This window comes from Oncorhynchus kisutch, linkage group LG17, assembly GCF_002021735.2.
Source record: "Oncorhynchus kisutch isolate 150728-3 linkage group LG17, Okis_V2, whole genome shotgun sequence".
NCBI classification, from domain to species: Eukaryota; Metazoa; Chordata; class Actinopteri; order Salmoniformes; family Salmonidae; genus Oncorhynchus; species Oncorhynchus kisutch.
The window spans coordinates 33,694,068-33,720,460 of record NC_034190.2 but is presented as its reverse complement, the minus strand read 5'-3'; the positions used below and the strand labels follow the sequence as shown (position 1 = coordinate 33,720,460).

Genomic DNA, 26,393 nt, shown 5'->3' with positions numbered 1-26,393 from the left:
CCTGTTACTTGAACTCTGTGAAGCATTTATTTGGGCTGCAATTTCTGAGGCTGGTAACTCTAATGAACTTGTCCTCTGCAGCAGAGGTAACTCTGGGTCTTCCTTTCCTGTGACAGTCCTCATGAGAGACAGTTTCATCATAGCACTTGATGGTTGTTGCGACTGCACTTGAAGAAACTTTCAAAGCTCTTTAAATGTTCATTATTGACTGACCTTCAATGTCTCAAAGTAATGATGGACTGTCATTTCTTAGCTTATTTGAGCTGTTGCCATAATATGGACTTGCCCCCCCCCCCCACCACACACACACACACACACACACCTTGCCACAACACAACTGGTTGGCTTAAACACATTAAGAAGGTAAGAAATTCCCCAAATGAACTTTTAACAAGGCACACCTGTTAATTGAAATGCATTCCAGGTGACAACCTCATGAAGATGGCTGAGGGAATGCCAAGAATGTGCAAAGCTGTCATCAATGCAAAGGGTGGCTACTTTGAAGAACCTCAATTATAAAATATATTTTTGATTTGTTTAACACTTGTTTGGTTACTACATGATTCCATATCTATTATTTCATAGTGTTGATGTCTTCACTATTATTCTACAATGTAAAAACTAGTAAAAATAAAGAAAAAGCCTTGAATGAGTAGGCTTCTAAACTTTTGACCGGTAGTGTACATTATCTTGAGTTGCAGTAAACCATCAAAGTTAATCGTAAAAATATATAGACCACCAGCCCCAGGCCCAATGAGAGCACTATTTTTGGCTGAATGGTTTACTGACGACACACAACTTACTTTCAGTTTCGTAAGTGAACCTTTGCTGCTCAGTTCCGACCGGATTCTATTGACGCTTGAGCTGGCTAAATTATCATTGGCTCAAAAAACGACAGACAAGCGCACTATAAATTGATGCGAAAGAAAAACGTCACCACAGTCGTATCCTTACTACTGAAGTGGGTAACGCAGTGAGAGAATCTGAATATAATATCTATCCGAGTTAACACGTCGTCAACATGAAGGGTATTATCTTGCTGGTGCTGGGAATAGGCCTTCTTCATACAGCATCTGCTGGTCAGTATAAAGTTATTTTAGATGTTACATAAATATATTTCGTTTATGTAGGTAATTTATTTAAGGCCTATCGTTATGCTGATATTAATTATACTGGATTTTAGCAATGAAGTCTTGTATATACTTCCTCAGAGCCAGATGAACTCGTAGATATCATTTTTATGTCTGCATGCAGTTTGAAGGACGTTGCTAACTAGCGTTAGTTAGCGCAATGAGTGGAAGTCTATGGCTACAGATAGTCATTGCGCTAACTAACGCTAGTTAGCTCGCAAAACTACCTTCATTCTAACTTTCATTCGTACTGGATGCAGAGACATACTACAGCCTAGGTCTATGTTCTTTATTCCGATACAAAAAAATATGATTGATGGATTTATGCAATATGGTAATTATAAATAAAATAACATGTAGATCTGTAGGAGTTTTGGATATTCAAAATCACTTTTGGGGCTGCCACCAAAATTGATTATTTTTTTGAACCTTTTATTTAATTTGGCAAGTTAGTTAAGAACAAAACTCATATTTAAAATAACGACATACCCCGCAAAACCGTCCCCTAAGGAAGCTGGGATAATTGTTATCCGGCCTGTGGGAATCCCGGCCGGGGTTCGAGCGGGGTTCGAACCATGCTCTATAGTGACCACTACTTGCACTGAGATGCAGTGCTTTATGCCGCTGCGCCACTCGAGCTTCTTTGTTGAATAGTGTTGAATTTATGGGAATGGAAAAACCTGAAGATTTGCTGTCCATTAAGTTACGTGACTCCCCCTGTCCTGCCAAGTAATACCTTGATATGACTGTTCCCTCACCTAACTGACCAGATGATAGTGGGTTGTTACTAGATAAAGTGTTCACCTGAATGTAATAAGCGTATGAGGGGTGTAATCACGGCCCGGGAATGTGTACTGTATTTTTAATATTTTTAAGTTACAGTATGTTCAGTTTCAGTTCCAATATTTTTGTGATGAAGGTGAAGATGTAGGATATTATGAAAGTACATCAATTTGGCCTGCAAGGAAAATAAATGTGGCATGTTATTTTGCAGTAACATCCTCAAGGTGGCAGTATAATACCAGAAATAAAGTTACTCTGCTGTCTCTTACAGAAGTAAGCATCCCTTTGCCTCTCAAATCAAATTTGTCACATGCGCCGAATTCAACAGTTGTAGACTTTAGCGTGAAATGCTTATTAAGAGCCCTTTCCCAACGATGCAGAGTTAGATTAAAATAATAATACAAGTTAGATATGAACATTTTAAATAAAACACAAGAGGAATGAAATACACAAGAATGAGTCTATATACAGGGAGTACCAGTACCATGTCGATGCACAGAGAGAGGTACGAGGTAGTTGAGGTAGATATGTACATATAGGCAGGGTAACGTGACTAGGCATCAGGATAGATAGATAATATATATATATATATATATATATATATATATATATATATATATATTTAAATAGTAGCGTTGGCATATATGATGAACATGAAAGTGGGTGGTTGTGTGTTGAAGGGAAAAAATATTTCATTATTTTCTTGAACAAGAGAGTTAACCCACTGTTCCTAGGACATCGTTGTAAATAAGAATGTGTTCTTAACTGACTTGCCTAGTAAAATGTAATTGGTCAGACCTGGGCAGAAAATGGTTCTATTTTGTAGTTTATTTGAAAACTTTTAAAATACTCAAGGTTGTCAACTATACTTTATATAGTTTCAACTAAAAGGCAACTATTTTCATAGATATTCAAATACATGTCTCAGGAAAAAAAATGAATATTTGATAGTATTTTGAATACCTCTCAGAAAACTATTTGAATATATGCAAGTTATTTGAAAAAAATATATATATTTATTTGGTGTGTGTGTGTGTGTGTGTGTGTGGCGTCAGTATGTCTGTGTGTTATGTGTCTGCATAAGTAATGTATGTGCGTGTGTGTTGGTTTGTGTGAGCGTGTGTGGGTGGGTAGAGACTTGTGAGTGTGCATAGAGTCAGTGCAAGATAGGGTCAATGCAGATAGTCCAGGTAAGGATTTGAAGCTCACTCAGAGCCTGTTGGTCAGAGAACCGATGCTCCTGTACTGCTTGCTGGTCTGTAGTGGAGAGAACATTCTATGGCTTAGGTGGCTGAAGTCTTTTCGGGCCTTCCACAGACATCTGTGATGTACTGAGACACGGGACGATAGTAATTTAAGGTTCCTTGGAGTTTCTGGGGAACAGAGATAATGGTGGTCAGCTTGAAATATGTTGGGATTGCAGACTGGGACAAGGAGAAGTTGAAAATGTCTGCGAAGACCCTTGCCAGTTAATCTGCGCATGCTCTGAGAATGTGCCCTGGTATTCCGTCTGGCCCAGCAGCCTTCAATCAAACAATCAAATGTATTTATAAAGCCCTTCTTACATCAGCTGATGTCACAAAGTGCTGTACATAAACTCAGCCTAAAACCCCAAACAGCAAGCAATGCAGGTGTAGAAGCACGGTGGCTAGGAAAAACTCCCTAGAAAGGCCAGAACCTAGGAAGAAACCTAGAGAGGAACCAGGCTATGAGGGGTGGCCAGTCCTCTTCCGGGTGAAGATTATAACAGAACATGGCCAAGATGTTCAAATGTTCATAGATGACCAGCAGGGTCAAATAATAATAATCACAGTGGTTGTCGAGGGTGCAACAGGAGTAAATGTCATTTGGCTTTTCATAGCCGATCATTGAGAGTATCGCTACCGCTCCTGCTGTCTCTAGAGAGTTGAAAACAGCAGGTCTGGGACAGGTAGCACGTCCGGTGAACAGGTCAGGGTTCCATAGCCACAGGCAGAACAGTTGAAACTGGAGCAGCAGCACGGCCAGATGGACTGGGGACAGCAAGGAGTCGTCAGGCCAGGTAGTCCTGAGGCATGGTCCTCCGAGAGAGAGAGAAAGAAAGAAAGAGAGAATTAGAGAGAGAACATACTTAAAATCACACAGGACACCTTGCGAGTGTTAACCTGTTTAAAAGTCTTAATCACATCGGCCTATAGCTTGCTCAGTGCCAACAGTGGGGTGCTACTGACATAATCAGAAAGAGGCTAAACAGTCAATTCTGCCAGCTTTGAGAAACAGAATTGACCATTTACCTTCCTCTCTGAATATGATGTCAGTGTCACACCACAGTACTGTGACCATTGATAGGTATTTCCCCTGGACTACAAAAATCAAGAAAATGTTAATGTGTTTTTGCAGTTTTCTCCCTTTAATGAAATATAATCCGCTAATAGTCTATCATAGAAGTCTATTTTGATGCCATATTACATTTAGCTGAGTCTGCACTGAATCAAATAGTATAGATCACTTGGTAGTTCCTATCAGGGGATGAATACAGTATAAGGTTGAATGTATATGTGCTAAAAAGTAGTGCCATCTTATCTATTAGTCTTACAGTGATAGTGGTCTTGGGCCTGAGTTATTATCAGTGTAAGTCTGACACATTTGTTCCGAACATGAACACATACTGTACATTTGGAAGGGATACCATGCTTTCACTTGAGTATATCACAGGTAATGAATTCACAGAAATATCTGCTGTGAATGTCACATTGTTCCATTTCAGAATACTTTTCTTAATGTTCAGTGTCTCCATCTATATATCAGACCCTGATTCCAGATAATTATCTTGATAAAACGTTATTGTCTGATACACAGCACGTGTAATATCTTGGTGTTACATGGTGTCTTAGCAACTTTCCTTTTAAAAATGTCATCCTGCAGTATAACAAAAACACCTATTTTGGTAAAAAAGTAAAAGTGTTCAAAGTAATATGTAATAAACAACCAGTTTATTTAACAGTAGTGTGGAGGAAACTAAAATCGTGAATGTAGAGAAAATGTAAACCTCAGTTTTGCGTATATGGCTTTGAAAAATGATTCAGAATTCAACATTAACATTGTCTGTCTTTCCCTCTAGTGACTCACTCCCTGAAGTATTTCTACACCGCATCTTCTGAAGTTCCCAACTTCCCAGAGTTCGTGGTTGTGGGGATGGTGGATGGTGTTCAGATGGTTCACTATGACAGCAACAGCCAGAGAGCGGTGCCCAAACAGGACTGGGTAAACAAGGCAGCAGACCCACAGTACTGGGAGAGGAACACTGGGAATTTTAAGGGGTCCCAGCAGACTTTCAAAGCCAACATCGATATTGTAAAGCAGCGTTTTAACCAAAGTGGAGGTAAATCTTTCATCTTTACTTCATCTGATCAGTTGCACTTGTGTGTGTGCTTATAAACTATCAAAACGGGCACTTCCTTATTCTAGGAGACAAGTATTACACAGGATTAGAGAAGTGATCGCTAAAGTTACAAATCTAGAATATCAGGCATGTACAGATCCGCTCCTCCCGTCCTGTTTCTGTTTTCTCCACACACTTACCACACAGCATAATTTGCTGATATCAGTATTTCAAAGCATCTAGCATGGTCTCCTTTGTTTCTCTGCTTATGTTTACTGTATGTATGGTCCCAATTCTTTCTCCTGGACACCAGCACAGCATTCATTTTATTACTACTGTGTACTGTTTTAAGTGCGTGAGGTACAGAGGACAATGACCATACCACTACTGTAAATGGCATCGAACTATAAGCATGCCATCTTTATGCTTGTATGGCATTGGTAAGGTCACTCTCCAATCACCTGAGTGGCAGGTTGGTGAATGTCAGATCTCAATGTGATTTCTCTTTGAGATACTTGTGTAGGTTTAATTTGTCAGTCATTACTTCAGCGAGTCTCTCTAGTCTGATCTGTGGGGCTTCATGCTGTGTATGTACTGTGTGTGTGTGTGTGTGTGTGTGTTATCCACACTACCCAGCTGTGTGCTCCCAGTCTGTGTCCCCCACAGTATAGCTGTAGTCTCCTCAGCCTCCCTGAGTGTCTCTCTGATCTGATGGGACTGTAGAGCTGTAGTCTCCTCAGCCTCCCTGAGTGTCTCTCTGATCTGATGGGACTGTAGAGCTGTAGTCTCCTCAGCCTCCCTGAGTGTCTCTCTGATCTGATGGGACTGTAGAGCTGTAGTCTCCTCAGCCTCCCTGAGTGTCTCTCTGATCTGATGGGACAGTAGAGAGAAGCAGAGGAGCAGAACATGGTGATGATGATGGTGATAGTGATGATGATGGTGATAGTGATGATGATGGTGATAGTGATGATGATAGTGATAGTGATGTGTGTTTAGTCTTCTCTGCTCTAATGGACCAAAGCTCCCAGTGACTCCCTGTGGACTCTGCTGCTGGAGCTGATCAGGCTTCTCACAGGAAGGAACTCTACTAGGGCTGACCCCATTTAGTCAACTGGTTGATTGTTTGATCGCTAGGCTGTTGGTCGACTGAGATTTCTTTAGTGGAACAGTTGCAAATTGTTCGTTTTTTTGCACGGTGCACACGCCATCTGTCTGATTTGCTCTTATCTCAGTAGACTAATCCATTAAGGTGATGATGCCACAGTCCTTCAAAGACATGCTACTGAAATTGGATATGTTTCTATTATATAAGAATAACGGTGCAACACTAATAAAAGTTATATTATTTTATATCAAATGCGCTTTCACCCACGTTGGTAGTTGTCGCTGTCCGCAGTCCTGAAAGATGATCTACAATGCGCCATTGAATTGGCGCCTTTCCCTATATGTTGCTATGTGCATAATAGCTAAGTTAACCAGCGTATTGGTGTTGAGAACAATGTGGCGGAGGCAGCATAGAAGTGAGGAGACGAGGAAACAGCCCTTGCCTTAATTGTGAAAGAAAGGTGAGGAGAGAGGAAACTCAACTTAATTAGGTCCGTAATCAACAGCCCAACTGTTAAACGTTCCTGACTTTGTAAATCATCCATATATATCTCCAGAAATAAGACAGATCCTGCTTGTGTTGCCTGATTGAGTGTTTAATAGCCTACTGATTCCAAGCGTCGTGCAACTGCAACATGTCGGATAAAACAGTTTCACAAATGCGGATGTTTTTAATATTTGCTATGCTGTAATAAAGGCATTACTATTATTATTTTTTCGTTAGAAAAGACTGGTATTACTTATACTTGATTTAGTGTTGTTTACTCTGTTTCAAACAGGCAGAAAAATTATATTGTAATCTAACAGCACCTGTTTTGTCACACAATATGCACGCAGCTCTCACGCCTATACCCTCCTTTATCTTGATCTCCTTCTCACTGTTATTATTAAAGTTATTATTGTGATCATCATTATAATAATAAGTCATGAAGTTATCATTAGTAGGCTTCGTAGAGTAGTAGCCTTGTATAACCAGCATTGAGCTGGAGGCCTAAGAGCGCGTCCTGTTAATACCGTAACTTACTTACTGGCCAGTATTTCAATATATAGACCACTGTATCAATCGATCAATCATTCATTCATGTCATCACACAGACCAGTCATTCATGCGTTGAAATGCAATCAAGCGTTTTAGTTTTAAAACTAAATAAGAAAGGGAGAATTTAATAATTAGCCTAAACAATAAATAAACCACAATCCATGAATGCATGCAGCTGTTTTTGGTCTTTGCTATTGTGTTGATTCCCTATGAACAGGCCCTGACACAGGAGAGAGCTGTACAAAACACATCCACAAGAATCAGCTTCCCAAATGTTACTCTTTTAGGGTGAAGTTCCCATTTATTGCGCATATCTAATATAAGTAGCTCTAATACATGTTCCTGTAGAAAAGGTTCAGAGAGATGCTTCTATCAGCTGTGTCTGTGATACAGTAACAACTGTATGTCCTATTTTCTCTCCTGTACTAACCCTTCCTGGTCACTTGTCCTAGCTATATACACGCACACACACACACACACACACACACACACACACACACACGTGACCAGTGACCCATGACCCCAACATATAGTCCCCTCTAGTGTACAAAACAGGTTAAAATAACCCTTGACAAACAACATACACACAACACATAAACAGGACAAAATGGCTCCTTATTGTTCTCTGACTTAAGCAAGAAACAATTATACAAATGCAAAAAAAGGAGCCAACAATGTTTGTGTCTTCATGGAGGGATGATCTGCAGGACCAGAGGTTGCTAGCACTTAGCCCCATCTCAGCCTATAACAAGTACAGCTCTGTAGTCACTTAGCCCCATCTCAGCCTATAACAAGGTCAGCTCTGTAGTCACTTAGCCCCATCTCAGCCTATAACAAGTACAGCTCTGTAGTCACTTAGCCCCATCTCAGCCTATAACAAGGTCAGCTCTGTAGTCACTTAGCCCCATCTCAGCCTATAACAAGTACAGCTCTGTAGTCACTTAGCCCCATCTCAGCCTATAACAAGTACAGCTCTGTAGTCCCTTAGCCCCATCTCAGCCTATAACAAGGTCAGCTCTGTAGTCACTTAGCCCATCTCAGCCTATAACAAGGTCAGCTCTGTAGTCGCTTAGCCCCATCTCAGCCTATAACAAGGTCAGCTCTGTAGTCGCTTAGCCCCATCTCAGCCTATAACAAGGTCAGCTCTGTAGTCGCTTAGCCCCATCTCAGCCTATAACAAGGTCAGCTCTGTAGTCACTTAGCCCCATCTCAGCCTATAACAAGTACAGCTCTGTAGTCACTTAGCCCCATCTCAGCCTATAACAAGGTCAGCTCTGTAGTCACTTAGCCCCATCTCAGCCTATAACAAGGTCAGCTCTGTAGTCACTTAGCCCCATCTCAGCTTATAACAAGGTCAGCTCTGTAGTCACTTAGCCCCATCTCAGCCTATAACAAGGTCAGCTCTGTAGTCACTTAGCCCCATCTCAGCCTATAACAAGGTCAGCTCTGTAGTCACTTAGCCCCATCTCAGCCTATAACAAGGTCAGCTCTGTAGTCGCTTAGCCCCATCTCAGCCTATAACAAGGTCAGCTCTGTAGTCGCTTAGCCCCATCCCAGCCTATAACAAGGTCAGCTCTGTAGTCACTTAGCCCCATCTCAGCCTATAACAAGGTCAGCTCTGTAGTCGCTTAGCCCCATCTCAGCCTATAACAAGGTCAGCTCTGAAGTCGTCCAAGGCAGCATCCTGTAGCATGGAGCGTGTCGTTCCTGCGTGTCTCATGTAGATGGGGTGGGCAGTAACAGCAGGGCAGCCAATCTTTCCCGGGTTGTCACCACCTTCTCCTAAGGGACCGCCGGAGACCCACACCAATCGGGTCACAGCGGTGTGAGGTCCATCTCCAACACTGTCGTTATCAGTGGGGCCAATGGCCCGTGGAGCATCGCTGCCAATCAGCAACTCCACGCCGGCCCCAATACGACCCTGCTGTACATGGTCAGACTGCCCCTGTTTCACACAGTCCACAATTTTGAGTATTCTTTTTCATTATACATCTGTCAATATCTTAAATGTTCTGCGGATATCTTCAGTAAACATCTTCTCAGAGCAGTTGTTCTGGGAGAGAACGTTGTTCTACACATCCTTTACAGTCCGTCTTCATCTCACGCAGCCCATTCAGCAGAATGTTTATTCAATGTTCAGTGTTAAGTGTTAAGATAATACAGAGCCCAATACTCTGTTCTAATGCTCAGAAATGAAGCATCGACATACCGGATAGCATTTCCCTATGAAACACTGGCCCCACTTCCTATTCCACAATGCTACAATTGACAAAACAGTGTTCAACTCGCACCGCACAGCACAAGAGTGAAGCGCAAGTACCCATATCCTTTTGGTGAGCGACGGCGCGGAGGATTTGGCTCCTGGATTCTTCTCGTTTCTCCGGGAAATGTTTGCCACGACCCTTGTTCGTTGTCGTAGGCACAGCAGGAGTGATTCCAATAATCTGACGTGCTGCATGCAAAGATCCATTAGTCCAGTTTCCAACGAGAGTTAAGTTCTTACTGTTGTAGTGGCGATTCCCTATGATCAGCCTCTGACACAGGAGAGAGCTGTACACAACGCGTCCACGAGAATCAGCTTTCCCAAACGTTACTCTTTTAGGGTGAAGTTCCTATTTATTGCTCATATCTAATATAAGTAGCTCCAATACACATGTTCCTGTAGAAGCATCTCTCTGTACCTTTTCTATCAGCTGTATCTGTGATACGGTAACAACTGTATGTCGTCTCCTCTCTCCTGTACTAACCCTTCCTGGTCACCTGTGCTCGCTATATACATACACACACACGTGACCAGTGACCCATGACCCCAACATATAGTCCCCTCTATTGTACAAAACAGGTTCAAATAGCCCTTGACAGACAACATACACACGACACATAAACAGGACAAAACGGCTCCTACAGCTGTAATAAAGGCTTTATATATATTTTCTGTTTTATTCATTGGAACAGACTCTCTGGTATACTTATCAGTTATTTAGTGTTTACACTGTTCCGCATGATCAGAAAACATGATATTGTAATGTAACAGCACCTGTTTGTCACCCGTCACACAGTGCTTTCTCCTAGACCCTCCTTTTATGTGATCTCCAGTAGTTTCCACCCATCTGACTTCCCGTTTCCCTCCTGAGCAACCAGTAAACATTCCCCCGTTTCCAGTTTCTTTTTTTCCGTCCCCCGCATCCTTTTAGTTGTGTTGCGGTGTTGGGTGTTTGTTCTAACCAGTGTGTTGATGTGATTATGAAAGGCTATAGATCCGGCCCTATTGGTCACATGCATGCGATGCGTACACGCGTCACGTAAAGAGAGCGAGGGTTGAGGGAACAGGGAATGTTTTTCCTAAACAAATTAGGGATTTCGGTTTCAACTTCTCCCAGTCCGAGAAACAAGTTAGAAACTACACGGCTGTAATTGTGAAGCTTCAGCGCGGACAGCGGCGATAAACGCTTGCTGTGCTGTGGTGCCTGTTCGCTGCAGCAGGGAGGAGAGAGCGACAACGTGCGCCAGTCACAGGCAGTAGCTGTCATTTTTAACACAGCGTAGTCCTCCTGAGTCATTTGTTTGTCTTCAGTATTTCATCAAACAGTCTATATATAGAAAAATATACACGTTTTGACAAAGAACAGACGACTCTCGGTCGACCAAGATTTTGTTTTGTCAGGGGGCAGTCCTACTCTACACACTCACACACACCCACCCACACACTCAGGATCTGGGGATCACACACACACTGTATTGCTCCAGTAGACTCACGTTATTGAGAGATCATCTTCCTCATGTGAGTCTCTCCATCTCTCTCCTGTTGTTCCTGACTGAACAGAGGATCCTCTCTCACTTCCTCTATTTATCTCTGACATCATCACTAGAGGACAGTCTTCATTTATCAACAGGGTTTTATTCATTGACACACCTCACTGAAAACAGTCTTATATAACATCCATTAGTTAGAATAACACTACTCTACTGAACACGACGTGCATCTTCAACACAGTAGACAGAACCAAGCCAACATCAGCTGGTGTAGAATAGATCCACACTCTCTGAGTCTCCTCATCAACTCTCTCTGTCTCCGTGGTGAAGGTGTGACATCATCATCACACTGTAGAGGTCTGAGCTGATCTGTTTTATTCCAGTCTGAACAACTAACACATGATGATAGAGATCCCACTGGCAGACTGAATCTGGAGGACAGATGGAGCCGTTGATTTACTGTGTTGGTGTGTGTGTGTGTGTGTGTTCCACACGGCCCAGCTGTGTGCGCCCCCCTACAGTGGTTCCTTGTTTAAAAGTAGTGTCATACTGCAGCACAGCTTGCAGGGTGCTGGGGTACGGTACAGCATGTCACAGTGCTTGACGTCAGAGTATTCTGCTGTCAGCCGTTGTTGCCGTTAATGCTCGTTGAAACCTCCAGCGGGCGTCTTTGAAACCTCCAGCGGGTGTCTTTGAAACCTCCAGCGGGCGTCTTTGAAACCTCCAGCGGGCGTCTTCATAAAGCTTTGCTTACTTCCCCAAGTAATCCTACAGAGGTCCATGCAGGCCAGATGTTTTGATTCCTATACCCTATCAGAGGTCCATGCAGGCCAGACGCTTTGATCCCTATACCCTATCAGAGGTCCATGCAGGCCAGACGTTTTGATCCCTATACCCTATCAGAGGTCCATGCAGGCCAGACGTTTTGATTCCTATACCCTAGCAGAGGTCCATGCAGGCCAGACGTTTTGATTCCTATACCCTATCAGAGGTCCATGCAGGCCAGACGTTTTGATTCCTATACCCTAGCAGAGGTCCATGCAGGCCAGACGTTTTGATTCCTATACCCTATCTGAAAGAGCATAACAACGTAATGAATTTCCTTGACATGAAGCAAGCCATAGCCTCAGCTACTACAGCACAGAAATACATCTTAAAACACGCTATTCTGTTCTTTTGAAGTAAATAGTCTTAGTATCATGTTTAGTCATTTATGATATTTATCTTAATGTAGGCCTACTGCTAGAGTGTAAGATACACGTGTTTGGGTAAATCCAGGGACAGGTTTTGATGTGGAGCTGTAGGACTGTTTTACTGCAGCTGTCTGAACATAACTTACATACCGCACTGAAGGCCTGCGTCAACATACTGGACATCAATCATTCATTCATGGATTTGTGCTCATCATCACCCCAGGTAGCACACATACTGGTCCCGCGTGGGAGTCAAACCCACAACCCTGGCGTTGCAAGCACCATGCTCTACCAACTGAGCTGCACGGGACTGGACTAGCCTTTTAGTGACTTTGTTTTGTGGGTGAAATGAAGAGAGAAGATTCATGTTCATGTCTCGTTTATGAGGATATTGCTACACCATCAAGTTGTTAAAAGAACTCCAGCACCGAGAAGAGAAAAGGAGCCGTGAATAACGGTAAATCAACCGGCAACATGTCGGCTAAACCAGGAACCAATTCAACTGTTATTAATCTTGGCTGTGCTAAAGACTTTAAAACCTCTTCTGTTAGAATAGACCAAATGGGATTGATTCTAATTTGTTAGTCGGTTATTCTTGTGTTTGTTGCGTTTCCACGGTTAGAAATGCTCGGAGAACAGATGAATCACGCGCTCTGTAATGAGCAGGCAGAGCTTGCTCCTCCTACCCTCCTTGATCTCTGTCTTCACGTCATTATCATTAGTAGATAAACATCCATTAATACATCTCAAGTCCCTAAAAATAGAAATCAACTTGGCAAGAGTCGTCCTGCTAATAGCCCATCGTGGATGGATGGATTGTTGCCTCTGCCTGTCTGAGGTGGACTTCCAGAGCTCACTGGTGTGCCTGGCATTGTGACTCCCATCTCGTTCCTCGCCCTCTTCAACGCCTCATTCTCCGTCAATGCCGCCTGGCTCTGGACCAATGCATCAGCTGTGACCCGTGTCTCTGCCCTCCGAGAATGTTTCTCTCTCTCTGCTGGTCTGCCTTCGATGACTCGATCTCCGTCTTCAAAGTTTGAGTCTGATCCGTGTGCACCTTCATCAGAGGAGCGGAGTGGTACCGCCCTGAGCCCCCATCGATTACAGTTGGCTATGATAGAAACAGTAGGTCAATGATGAATTACAAGCGGCGATAAACACTCTCTACTCCTACACACAAATGCTGTGTACAGAAACACATTTTAAGAATCTAGCAAAACACACCTCTTTCTTGGCAACCATGTGTTTTTGGGGTGCGCCCCGTTGTTCAGCCCTTTGTCCACTGATCTCCACGGGACGGTTGTCGGCATGGTTGTATGCTCTGCAAACACACGTTCACGTTTTTAAGTGCACAATTATCGATTTTATTACACAGTATGCCTACACATTGATAGGCTATTTTCTTGTATAGAAAATGCACTGAAATCAAAATACCTTTTTAGTTTCAGTGATCCTCTCAGCTCCGGCTCATTTTCAAGTCCTCTGGTGGTTACGGTCCTAAACCCTGGAACGGGTAGCACCACAGAAAGAAGCTGGCTCGCTGAAAACTATGTCCACTCGGTCTGTTCTCTTTGGTCGCAATGAAACAATTCTGAGGTAAACAGATGATTTTTGAATGGTAACTGTGTTACGGGTGGAGTTTGGGGCGGGGTGAGGAGTACTGGAAAGGTGTGACTCTAGGTTACGATAGGCCATCAGTCTACAGCAGACCTCCCACTTACCTCACTGGGATGATGCTGTAACACATAATGTAGCGACACGACCAGGATCTCTATTCAGTGAAGTCAGCTGATTTTGGGCTTTCAGGAGGAATGGAAATGTTTCCAAAATACTATTAGACTTGGGGGGGATTACGGTCACGGACAGTGCTATTCTCGCAAACTCTATCGTCAGACTCCTGTGTTACATCCAGTTACAGCTTCTTCTGACAAAGTAGAAACAAAAAGAAAAGTGTATATTTTTAAGTGTGCTCGCGTGGGACAGAGGAAGAGGAATTCTTACGCTGTTGTTTTTTAAATTCAATCACTCTCTTCTTCTTCGTCCTCATCATTCAGTTCACTCAAATTCAATTGTAATACATTTAGTCTCTCCCGTTCAACAACTCCAAATCGCTTCTGCATGTGCTTCACAGGGATAACTTTGACATAACATGATATAGGTTCATGAAATAATCAACCCTCTACACATTCACCTGTCACCCTCAGGACCTGGGGGTCACACACACGTACAGCTCCAGTAGGCTGACACTAGAGCCTATTCCCCTGAGAGAGAATGAAAAAAAGCGACCTGGCTCTACGTATTTGACTAGTTTGTGACTCACCGACTCTGCCCCACGGTTCGAGGGGAATAGGGGATAGCCGAGGGTGACGGGGGGGGGGGGGGGTGTTGTAGAGAGTTTCCCTGAGAGGCCTGAGCAGCTCCAGCAGCCGATCCCACAGGGAGCCACTGGGAGCAGTCCCAAGAGTTAACACACGGGAACTTGATTCACACACAGGAGAACATGAACACGGGGGTTAAACGGTAGTGGTTCTGTAATGGACAGAAACAGAGGGAATGAATACACACATACCCAATGACTACAGCAGGGCACAAAGGCAGAGATACAGAATGTTACAGAATACAGCAGTAAAGACTGTATAGATTGCGTATGCCACCTGCAGAGTATTACAGCACACAGTAAACTCACGAGGGGCAACATGCAATAGACAACAGTAGTAACTAACTATGAAGAACGATATACACACGTCACAACTCACTTCGGGCAGCACTCCAACCCATCCAGAGATATGAGTGAGTCCAGTTGTTGACGGGTAGAGACAGAGATGTTGCTCTCTGCCACTGCTTGAGGGAGACTGACAGTGTGACCTGCAGAGTCAAGAGGACGGGGAGATGTCCAGCCCCCTAGTAACCTCCCTAGCAACCTATCAGGGAACAGGTCATTCAGGTCGGAGAGAGTTTGAGAGGCAGGTTTATGGTACCCTCTAGATCAGTGTTTCTCAGCTGGTTTTGCCTGCAGACCAAAATTTGACAGTGACAATTGAGTCGCGACCCAATATTATGGACTGTCGATGATTACCTTTTGTAATGTTGTGTTGCAGCTGCCTTCCTGGGAAAGCTTCAGCTTTGTAAAATAGACTCTGTCTCAGTTATGGTGGTAAAGAAAGTCATTACACAGCCATGTTAACTAGGAAGACATTTATTATCAGTTCAGGATAAAAAAATGTTGTAACAGTATTTTTATTGGAATTTCACAATTTTCACCCATATTAAGAGATACAACAACGGATACAAAGCAACAAAAAAACAGCACTCACTTACACATACCTACACATATATATATATATATATATATATATACATACACACATACACACATGCATATACACATATATACGCGTTCACACATACATACCACACACACCCATACATACGTACACCATTTCCCTCTTCCCGCTCGGTGCTTCTCTCACCCCATCCCCGTCATTGCGTCTCTCAATACATACATTTTAAACAAACTCACAAACAGAAATTAAACAAAACAAAAAAGCTCCGTTTAGAATGAGCCATTTAATTAGGAGGCCCGTTCAGGAGTGGGGTGTAATACATGATCAGACTCAGAACATCAAAACCAGTCCAATAATGTCAATGAACAGTAACACATACCAGTGTTTAAAGTAGAGAAAACAACCATCATCAGGAATTCTTAATCCTCAAGTACCATGGGAATAGTTTCACAAGCTTGAAATGTCTTTTTAAAGGTGTTTTTAACCCGTTCAATGAAATGTCATGAATGTCAGAGCTAATTAACCATAATAATTAACATAGTGAACAATAACTAATTCACCTGTTTATTTATTGTGTGTGTCTGAGACCTATCGGTGGGGGGGAGGTTTCTGCAGTTTGATAAGTTCACTGAAGTCTGAGGAGATGGTTGACAGGCCAACTTGGAGGTCATGCTGGCTGCCCAGTTTGTTTCTGCTTTTAGTTTTCAGCACGGCCTTAGCAGAGGAGCCACTTTCACACAGACGGGTAGTGCTGAACGGCAGCATGACTCATGACAGGCGAGAGCAGGATACTCTCCCATTAGGCTGCAGCAGAACTGTGGCGGTGTCACTTCCCGGGAAGCGTATGCTCAGTCCGCCATCAAATGACAGCACCATCAGCAGATCCTTTTCGTTGCCTGGCAATGTGACGCTTCCCATCTCCACTCGAAAGGGGTTACCTGTCCAGTCATCTAGTCCCCTGTTCTCCTACGGGAAGTGGTCGCTCTCCTCCGGGAAGTAGTCGCAAAACCTTCCCAGCAGCTTGACCAAGATGATGTTTAAGGGTTTTTCTTCAGTGTGACGCGGTGCGTCACCAGGAACTGGTCCTCCAAGTTGTTATCCCAGACGTGTCTGACATAGACCATTAGAATGGCATGGTTAGCCACATCTGTGGATTCATCCGGCTGCAGTGCGTTATGGCCATTTGCACTGATGCTCTCTGATGTCTGGCGTGTTTTGTCCTCAGACATGTCCAGGATTCTCCTCCTCGCGGTGTCATTGGATAGGGGGTGTGGTTTGAAGTGTGTTGGCGGCTGACACTCCTACGGGTTCAAGTGCACATATCAATCGCAGCAGGGAGAATGAGATCCTCTGCGCTGGTGTGTTTTAGTTTTTTTTGCACTTAGCAAATGCTGGACGACAAGGTATGAAGGTGCAAAGTGCCTTTTCTTCTACCGTTCAGACGTTGTTCAATGAATCGTGTTCAAGGCCTCCAGATACTGACATTTCCTTTAAAAAAAAAAAGTCAGCTGTCTTATCTTTGTGGCTTGTATCTTGGTGCCCAGATGCCTTTTCATGTTGGAGAGTTTCCTGCTCTCATTAGCTAACAGCTGGTTGCATAGGACCCGCTGCGGTCTACACTCACCCTGACTGTCTTCTATATATGTAAAACCATATTTGATGAAGTCGGGGGCGGCGTACTCTCTTCTGACGGGGACCGGTGTTGTCTGCCTTGTTGGTTGACGTTGGAAGCAGCGGTAGATGAAGAGGAGAGCTGCGCGTTTTTAAAATTTTACTCTGACAGCAAGCCTACATGATTTAAATGACAGCTGACTATCCACATGTGCAATGCCTGCAGAACACGTCTGCATAGTTATCTGTCAATCAGAAGATCTGTATTATCTGATTGGACGGGTCACATTTAAAGCTAAACAATGTTGCAGAACGACGTTTTCATTGGATCAGTGTGTCAAGTCAAATGTTTATTGGTCACATACACGTATTTAGCGGATGTTATTGGGCGTGTAGCGAAATGCTTGTGTGTGTGTGTGTGTTGAGAAATCTGTAATTTCATTGGCTCAGTTGTGTGTGGGGCGAGAACGTTACTGTATTGGCCAGCGAGTGAGTGCAGCGTGAAAACCCTCAGAGTCTGAGCGTAGCTAATCGTTTCACCACTGCAGACGCACTGCATCTGTTAAGTCAGCAACAATAAGCGGTGCAGCGGTATCTTGTCAAAATAAATGTTTTGGTGCGGCGGTTACCTTTCAAAATAATGTTGTTTAAATTTTATTATAATAAGTCTCGCGGCCCCTTAAAATCCTCCCATGGGGGTCACGACCCCCCAGTTGAGAACCACTGCTCTAGACTGTCAGGCTCCAGTCCTGGGGGGATGGGTAGGGGAATGTGCAGCTCCAGGTTGTGAGGTGCTGATAACAGTCACCAGCAGGGAATTAGTAACAGTTAATCTTCCTCATGTTAGTCTCTCCATCTCTCTCTCCTGTTGTTCCTGACTGAACAGAGGATCCTCTCTCACTTCCTCTATTTATCTCTGACATCATCACTAGAGGACAGTCTGAGGCGCTACTGCAGCCTGGGGTTCGATCCCAGGCTGTGTCCCAACCGGCTGTGACCGGGAGCCCCATAGGACAGCGCACAATTGGCCCCGTGCAAGCTGACCTCGTGTTTCAGTCGAACAGTGTTTCCTCTGACACATTGGTGCGGCTGACATCTGGGGTAAGAAGTAGGCGTACTATGTTTTCTGAGGGTGCATGACTCAACCTTTGCCTCTTCCAAGCCCACTGTTGTGGGTCGGGCCTGGTTAGTACTGGGACGGGAGACCACCTGGGAATACCGTAGTGTAACTAGTGTTACACTACCCAACATAAGCTTGTGTAGACTAGATACACACACTGAGTCTCCACATTAAAAGGTCAAATGGGATGCTTATATTTGTGTAGTGTGAAATGGAAATATGTTTTTTTGCACTCCCCCTGAGTCAGAGCCAGGGATCAGCCAATGACAGCTATCCTGGAGCAATTAGGGTTAAGTGTCTTGCTCAAGAGCAGATAGACAGATTTTTCACCAGGTCAGCTCAGGGTTTTGAACTAGCAATCTTTCGGTTCCTGGCCCAACACTCTTAACCTGCCGCACTGTAGGCGATCTGCCACCCATTACTGTAACTTCCTCTGTCTCTGTGGTGAAGGTGTGACAACATCACACAGTAGGGTTCTGAGCTGGTTCTCTTTCTGTTTTTATTACAGTCTGGTTAAATCGTTTTGTTTTCTGTTTAAAGAACTACTAATAAATGATAACGGAGATCTCACCATCAGACTGAATCTGGAGAGCAGCCAGAAGAATGCAGAGTTCATCCTTCTCTCTCTCTTCCACTCTCTTTCTCTCAGGTGTGCACATTGTCCAGATGATGTACGGTTGTGAGTGGGATGATGAGACTGGAGTCACAGAGGGGTTTGAACAGCATGGATATGATGGAGAGGATTTCATAGCATTTGACCTGAAAACAACAAAATGGATCGCTCCAATGCCACAGGCAGTCATCACCAAACACAAGTTGGACAGTAACACAGCTAACAATGAGTACAAAAAAAACTACTACACCCAGACCTGCATTGATTGGCTGAAGAAGTATGTGGACTATGGGAAGAGCACTCTGATGAGGACAGGTACAGAGACACATGACATGATGTAACTCTGTGATGTTGCAGAGTATAATATCATAATGTATTGTATTTAAGTCATATAAAATGGTACTTTTGAAGAACAAAATTATTATCTTAATTTTGTAATTTAATCATTTTTTTGTCATTAACCTTGCGTCCACAATACTCTTTGTTATTTTCTCTCCCATCTCTATCTCTGTATGTCTCTCTCTATTTCCTACACTACGCTTTCTCTCTTTCTCTTCCACACTCTTCTTTTTAACTCTCATGTTCTCTCTTTTTTTCTGCCACCCGCTCTGTCATTTTCTCTTTCTATCTCTGTGTGTCTGACTATTCCCTCCCCATCCCCTTCTCTCCAGTCTGTCCCTCAGTGTCTCTGTTCCAGAAGACCTCCTCCTCTCTAGTGACCTGCCACGCGACAGGTTTCTACCCCAGTGATGTCATGGTGTCCTGGCAGAAAGACGGACAAGATCACCATGAAGATGTGGAGTATGGAGAGACTCTCCCCAACGATGATGGAACCTTCCAGAAAAGCTCCCACCTGACAGTGACGCCTGAGGACAGGAAGAACAGCAAGTATCAGTGTGTGGTTCAAGTCAAGGGTATCAAGGAGGACTTCATCAAGGTTCTGCCTGACCTGGGTAAGAGGGAGAGATTCAAATATACGCTATACCCAACATTCCTACTGAATGTGCCCAATATTCTTAATTTCTAAGTTCACTCATCTGTTTAGGGGCGCTACCTTTCTGACTGCATGTTCTCCTTGACCTCCTGACCTTTTATTGACATTGACAAGGATGCTGCTTACAGTTAATTTTTTGATGAAAATGTACCATCTAGTACTAATTTCTGAATGCTCTGTTCTGATGATTACAGATGCCGCCAACGTTGTCCCCATCATTGTAGGGGTGGTAGCTCTCCTCTTGGTCGTCGTTGCTGTTGTTGTTGGGGTCGTCATTTGGAGGAAGAGGAGCAAGAAAGGTGAGTGAGGAGAGAACGACCCTTTCTATTTTCCTATGTAGGCGACATTGTCATCTTAGATATTATCAGCAGTGTTTTAGTTAGCTTAGAAGTAGTTTACAATCAAGTGTTGTAATTAGTGATGGTAGAGGAATGTTTGATTGAATCTGATTCATGTAAATAAAGAGGAATGTTGTATGTGATGTCTGCAGGTAGGATATGCAGTAGAGATACAGGATTCAGAATACTCTCAAACTGATGCTCTCTTATTCCACCAAACCAAGCTGTCAGAGTCAATAACAACATCACGTTCATCTCTGTGTTTCAGGCTTTGTTCCAACCAGCAGTAAGTGCCTTCCTTCATGTTGTTCTCCATTCTGAAAATATCACTGATTTGTGTTGTGTTGGACTGTATGATATCCATTTTAGAGTATGGCTGTCTTTTCCATGTAGATTCTAATGCTGGTTCAAACTTAGATGTCAATTTATGTAGCTACCTAGTTAATATGGCTGCATTTACTGTGAACCATGCGTTAGGATCTTGTGAATGAATCTTTTTTAAATATTTTTATATTGGGGTTTAATTTCTTTTAGCTTCCGACACTGACTCTGACAACTCTGGGAGAGCTGCCCCGCAGATTTGAGAGACCTCTGCACTTCTGTAACATCAGAGTAAGTCACTTAAGGTCCCCTCGTATTAATGACCAAACTGATACCACCATTACCACACTGGTACACAGTCTGACTGTGTATACTGTGTTTATGTGTGTGTGTGACCTCTCTCTTCTTATGTGTTGCAGGAAGGTGCTGAAGAGGAACTTCTCAAGAACATAACACACTTATACTTGCACACACACAACACAGGAGGTTGGTGTCACCTTAATTGGGTAGAGCGGGCTTGTGGTAATTGCTAGAGTGGAATGAGTGGAATGGTACCAAATATATCAAACACATGGTTTGATCTACTCCGTTCCAGCCATTATTATGAGCTGTCCTCCCCTTCAGAAGCCTCCTGTGACACACACACACTGTAAACACAGATCCATACATCAATGACAAAAATCTGCTGTCAAAAATATTATTTGTTGATTTTCATTTGAACAGTTCTACTTTCATTTAATCTATGGTTTGGCTTTTTAAAGTATTGTTATGTGTTTTTAATTGTTAAATGTTAAATGTTATATTGCCACTATGAGGTTTCTCATTCTTACAGGTATACTAGAATCATTGTTGTGAGATGTTAAATTAAGATTTGAACTTAAATTGTTCTACAGATAAAACACAAATTTGTTTGATTTTCTTTTAACCGAAGCCATCAAAACAACCACATTTAAAAGATATTGCCGGAAAAAATAAATGACTTTGTGTGTGTAGCTGCACATGTGTAGGTTTTAGTGGGATAACAGAGTAATTGTGTGACATATTCAAACTTTGCTCACTCTGTCTTGTTTAATTGTATGGCCATAAACCAGACAAGGCCTATCATCAACATGTTCCATTTGTAAATGTTTCTCTTTTAACTAAAGTGGCTTTATTGCTGTAGTTTTTATGATACGTTTGATTTCTGATATTTTTTTGGGGGGGGTAGTTAGTTGTGTAGAAATAAGTTGGTGATGGGGCAAGTTGAACAATTATTTTATTACAAATGTTTGTGCTTTGTACATTATGGATGCTCCACACAAAGTAATGATCGACCAAATCTAATGCAAGTCCAGAAAACAGCATGGCAAATTTGATCCATTTAAGAGATAGATAATGAAGCAGCGAAACCACAAATTAGAGACCAAATTCATGCGTTCTGTCATAATGCTCTTACACTTTTCAATAAAGTCTACCAAATTTGAATCAAAGTGTCATACTCTGCCTTTTAATAATGTTTGCAGTAAGATATGTTCTAAACAGCAAAGGATTTGAAGTGAAACAAATATCATTTTGTATATGGGTTTAAGAAGAAGTAATATATATTTTGATGATCTGTATGAAAGATGCTGGGGTGGCAGGTAGGTTAGTGTGAGTGTTGGGCCACTAGCCGACTAGGAAAAAATCTGTCTGTGCCCTTAAGCAAGACACTTAAACCCCTATTGCTCCTGTAAATTGCTCTGGGTAACAACGTCTGATGACTAAAGTGTCAAATATAAATGTTTGAATAAAATACTTCTTAAAAAAGGGGGATAATCTCTACACTGTTTATTTTGTCCTGAACATTACCATATGGTACAGATTAGGATAAATCACCGCTGGTTTTCATTTCTTCATTATCTTCTGATCAGGGACTGAGTCAGACCTGGAAAACCAGGTGAGTGAACTTTGGCCATTGAATCAGTGATATGTATTGATCAATAAACAGCCAGACAGAGAAGCTGAAGCAGTACATTGCCTTCTAGGGCTGAAATGAATAGTGCTATAAAAACCTGTTGCACAGAATCCTGCCTGGCAGCATGACATCAACGTTGGGTTCATTTTCAAATGGGCTGCTGTTGATACTGAAGACTTATGGAACGGTGTTGCTATAAGGGATGCAATTCTCTTTATAACAACCCATTGGGACCTATACTATACTCTCCATGTAACTACTGTATAACACACTGGGACCTATACTATACTCCCCATGTAACTACTGTATAACACACTGGGACCTATAATATACTCCCCATGTAACTACTGTATAACACACTGGGACCTATACTATACTCCCCATGTAACTACTGTATAACACACTGGGACCTATACTATACTCCCCATGTAACTACTGTATAACACACTGGGACCTATACTATACTCCCCATGTAACTACTGTATAACACACTGGGACCTATACTATACTCCCCATGTAACTACTGTATAACACACTGGGACCTATACTATACTCCCCATGTAACTACTGTATAACACACTGGGACCTATACTATACTCCCCATGTAACTACTGTATAACACACTGGGACCTATACTATACTCCCCATGTAACTACTGTATAACACACTGGGACCTATACTATACTCCCCATGTAACTACTGTATAACACACTGGGACCTATACTATACTCCCCATGTAACTACTGTATAACACACTGGGACCTATACTATACTCCCCATGTAACTACTGTATAACACACTGGGACCTATAATATACTCCCCATGTAACTACTGTATAACACACTGGGACCTATACTATACTCCCCATGTAACTACTGTATAACACACTGGGACCTATACTATACTCCCCATGTAACTACTGTATAACACACTGGGACCTATACTATACTCCCCATGTAACTACTGTATAACACACTGGGACCTATACTATACTCCCCATGTAACTACTGTATAACACACTGGGACCTATACTATACTCCCCATGTAACTACTGTATAACACACTGGGACCTATACTATACTCCCCATGTAACTACTGTATAACACACTGGGACCTATACTATACTCCCCATGTAACTACTGTATAACACACTGGGACCTATACTATACTATACTCCCCATGTAACTACTGTATAACACACTGGGACCTATACTATACTCCCCATGTAACTACTGCACACAATATTCATATCCACAGTGACTCATTTATCAACCTGAGAAAATACACATAATATGGGAGAACTAGGCTACTTCAGGTTGTAAGGTTGTAAATGTATTCCAATAATTTAAGTGCCTTATTAGAAAACGTCCTCTGATAGCACAAACATGGTGTTTGTAGAATTTAATTTGCACAATTAACTACAAAACTAGGGTGTAACTTTATGGTATGGTGCCAATCAGAAGATACATGGGTCCCAGGTAAACAATTATGCTGTAAACAGTGCTTGACTTGGGAAGGAGCTCACTGCAGCTGAGTACCGGAACCTCAAATGTTCTACTGCTTGAGCTCCTGTTCCTCTTATTGTAAACAAGCGGCAGCGTAGCCTAGTGGTTAGAGCTTTGGACTAGTAACCGGAAGGTTGCGAGTTCAAACCCCCGAGCTGACAAGGTACAAATCTGTCGTTCTGCCCCTGAACAGGCAGTTAACCCACTGTTCCCAGGCCGTCATTGAAAATAAGAATGTGTTCTTAACTGACTTGCCTGGTTAAATAAATGTTAAATAAATGTTAAATAAAAAAGCATTTTATTCAAATGTCTTTCATACAGAACAGTTCTATTTTTGCTTCATTAGACCAGAGGACATTTCTCCAAAATAGTACGATCTTTGTCCTCTGGTCTGATGAAGCAAAAATAGAACTGTTTGGCCATAATGGCCATCGTTATGTTCGGAGGAAAAAGGGGGAGGCTTGCAAACCGAAGCACACCATCCCAACTGTGAAGCACGGGGGTGGCAGCATCATTTTGTGGGGGTGCTTTGCTGCAGGAGGGACTGGTGCACTTCACAGAATAGATGGCATCATGAGGTATGAAAATTATGTGGATATATTGAAGCAACATCTCAAGACAGCAGTCAGGAAGTTAAGGCTTGGTTGCAAATGGGTCTTCCAAATGGACAATGACCCCAAGCATACTTCCAAAGTTGTGTCAAAAGTCAACAAAGTTGTGTCAGACAACGAAGTCAAGTGATAGAAGAATTTATATGTTTAAGATAATGACTAAAGTATTCCACCCTGAAACCATATAATTGTATGAAATGTGTTAGAGTCATAATCCAATAATGTGTGTGACTAGGCCATTGTGTTACTATTTCACAATATGAGCAGGGTATAGTTGAGACATTCAAGGACATCTGAACTGTCGACTTGTGATAACGGTGAAACTAATAACTGGAAAGAGAACTCTCCACCCTAGGGAGGAAAAAACTGTTAGAAACGGCTAGGCTTGCGAAGATGATGAAACATGTTGCAGAAGTGTGATAAACAATGTGTGTGGAAAAATACAGCCCACCTAAAGAGAGGTGGAGTTTCTACTGATGTGAGTTAAGTTGTGTGTGTGCTATAAAAGACTGGCTCTGCATTTGAGGGGCAGAGCGCTCTCTGAATAAAGAATTGATCTATTGCAGGCTGAGGGTGTCTATTTCTTTGAACTGGAGATTTACAACCTTCAGGAATTAGACAGAGATATATAATTGTTCAGTTAGAACATTTGAGATAGAATTTCTTATGACATCAAGGTATTGGAGTGGCCATCACAAAGCCCTGACCTCAATCCTTGTAACGGAATTCCTCTTCTTCTTCAGAGGAGGAGCAAGGATCAGACCAATGTGCAGCGTGGTAAGTGTCCATAATGATATATTTAATAAATCAACAGAAAACTTAACAAAATAACAAAAGTACACGCAAACAACCGAAACAGTCCCGTATGGTGAAAACACTAACACAGGATACAACCACCCACAAAACACAATAGAAAACAGGCTACCTATATATGGCTCCCAATCAGAGACAACGACTGACACCTGCCTCTGATTGAGAACCATACTAGGCCAAACACATAGAAATATAACAACAGAACAAAACATAGAAAAACAACATAGAATGCCCACCCCAACTCACGCCCTGACTAAAATAAAGACATAAAAAAGGAACTAAGGTCAGAACGTGACAATCCTACAGAAAATTTGTGGGCAGAACTGAAAAAGTGTGTGCAAGCAAGGAGGCCTACAATCGAAACTCAATTACACCAGCTCTGTCAGGAGGAATGGGCCAAAATTCACCCAACTTATTGTGGGAAGCTTGTGGAAGGCTACCCAAAACATTCGACCCAAGTTAAACAATTTAAATGCAATGCTACCAAATACTAATTGAGTGTATGTAAACTTCTGACCCACTGGGAATGTGATGAAAGAAATAAAAGCTGAAATAAATCATTCTCTCTACTATTATTCTGACATTTCACATTCTTAAAGTGGTGATCCTAACTGACCTAAAACAGGGACTTTTTACCCTGATTAAATGCCAGGAATTGTGAAAAACTTAGTTTAAATGTATTTGGCTAAGGTGTATGTAAACTTCAAACTTCAACTGTAAGTGAACTCTGGCCAATGAATCAATGATATTTATTGATCAATAAACTGCCAAGGAGAACAGAGCAGCTGTAGCAGTACTTCTGTCCTCTTCCATGCTGAAATTGAATTGCCTATTGTAAGGTATTCACCAAGACCTGTTGCACAGAATCCTGCCTGGCAACAGATGAC

General features: G+C 42.5%; 1 protein-coding gene across 1 annotated transcript; it reads left to right on the top strand.

Annotated features, from left to right (window-relative positions):
* The first annotated feature begins 927 nt into the window (after positions 1 to 927).
* Positions 928 to 22,433, top strand: LOC109907529 (class I histocompatibility antigen, F10 alpha chain). Its single transcript, XM_020505546.2, has 8 exons — positions 928 to 1,079; positions 5,014 to 5,274; positions 19,028 to 19,306; positions 19,663 to 19,944; positions 20,180 to 20,284; positions 20,592 to 20,609; positions 20,858 to 20,935; positions 21,064 to 22,433. Exons 1-7 carry the CDS (start codon positions 1,022 to 1,024, stop codon positions 20,905 to 20,907), a joined length of 1,053 nt encoding a protein of 350 aa, XP_020361135.1. The 5' UTR covers positions 928 to 1,021; the 3' UTR covers positions 20,908 to 20,935; positions 21,064 to 22,433.
* Positions 22,434 to 26,393: the final 3,960 nt, after the last annotated feature.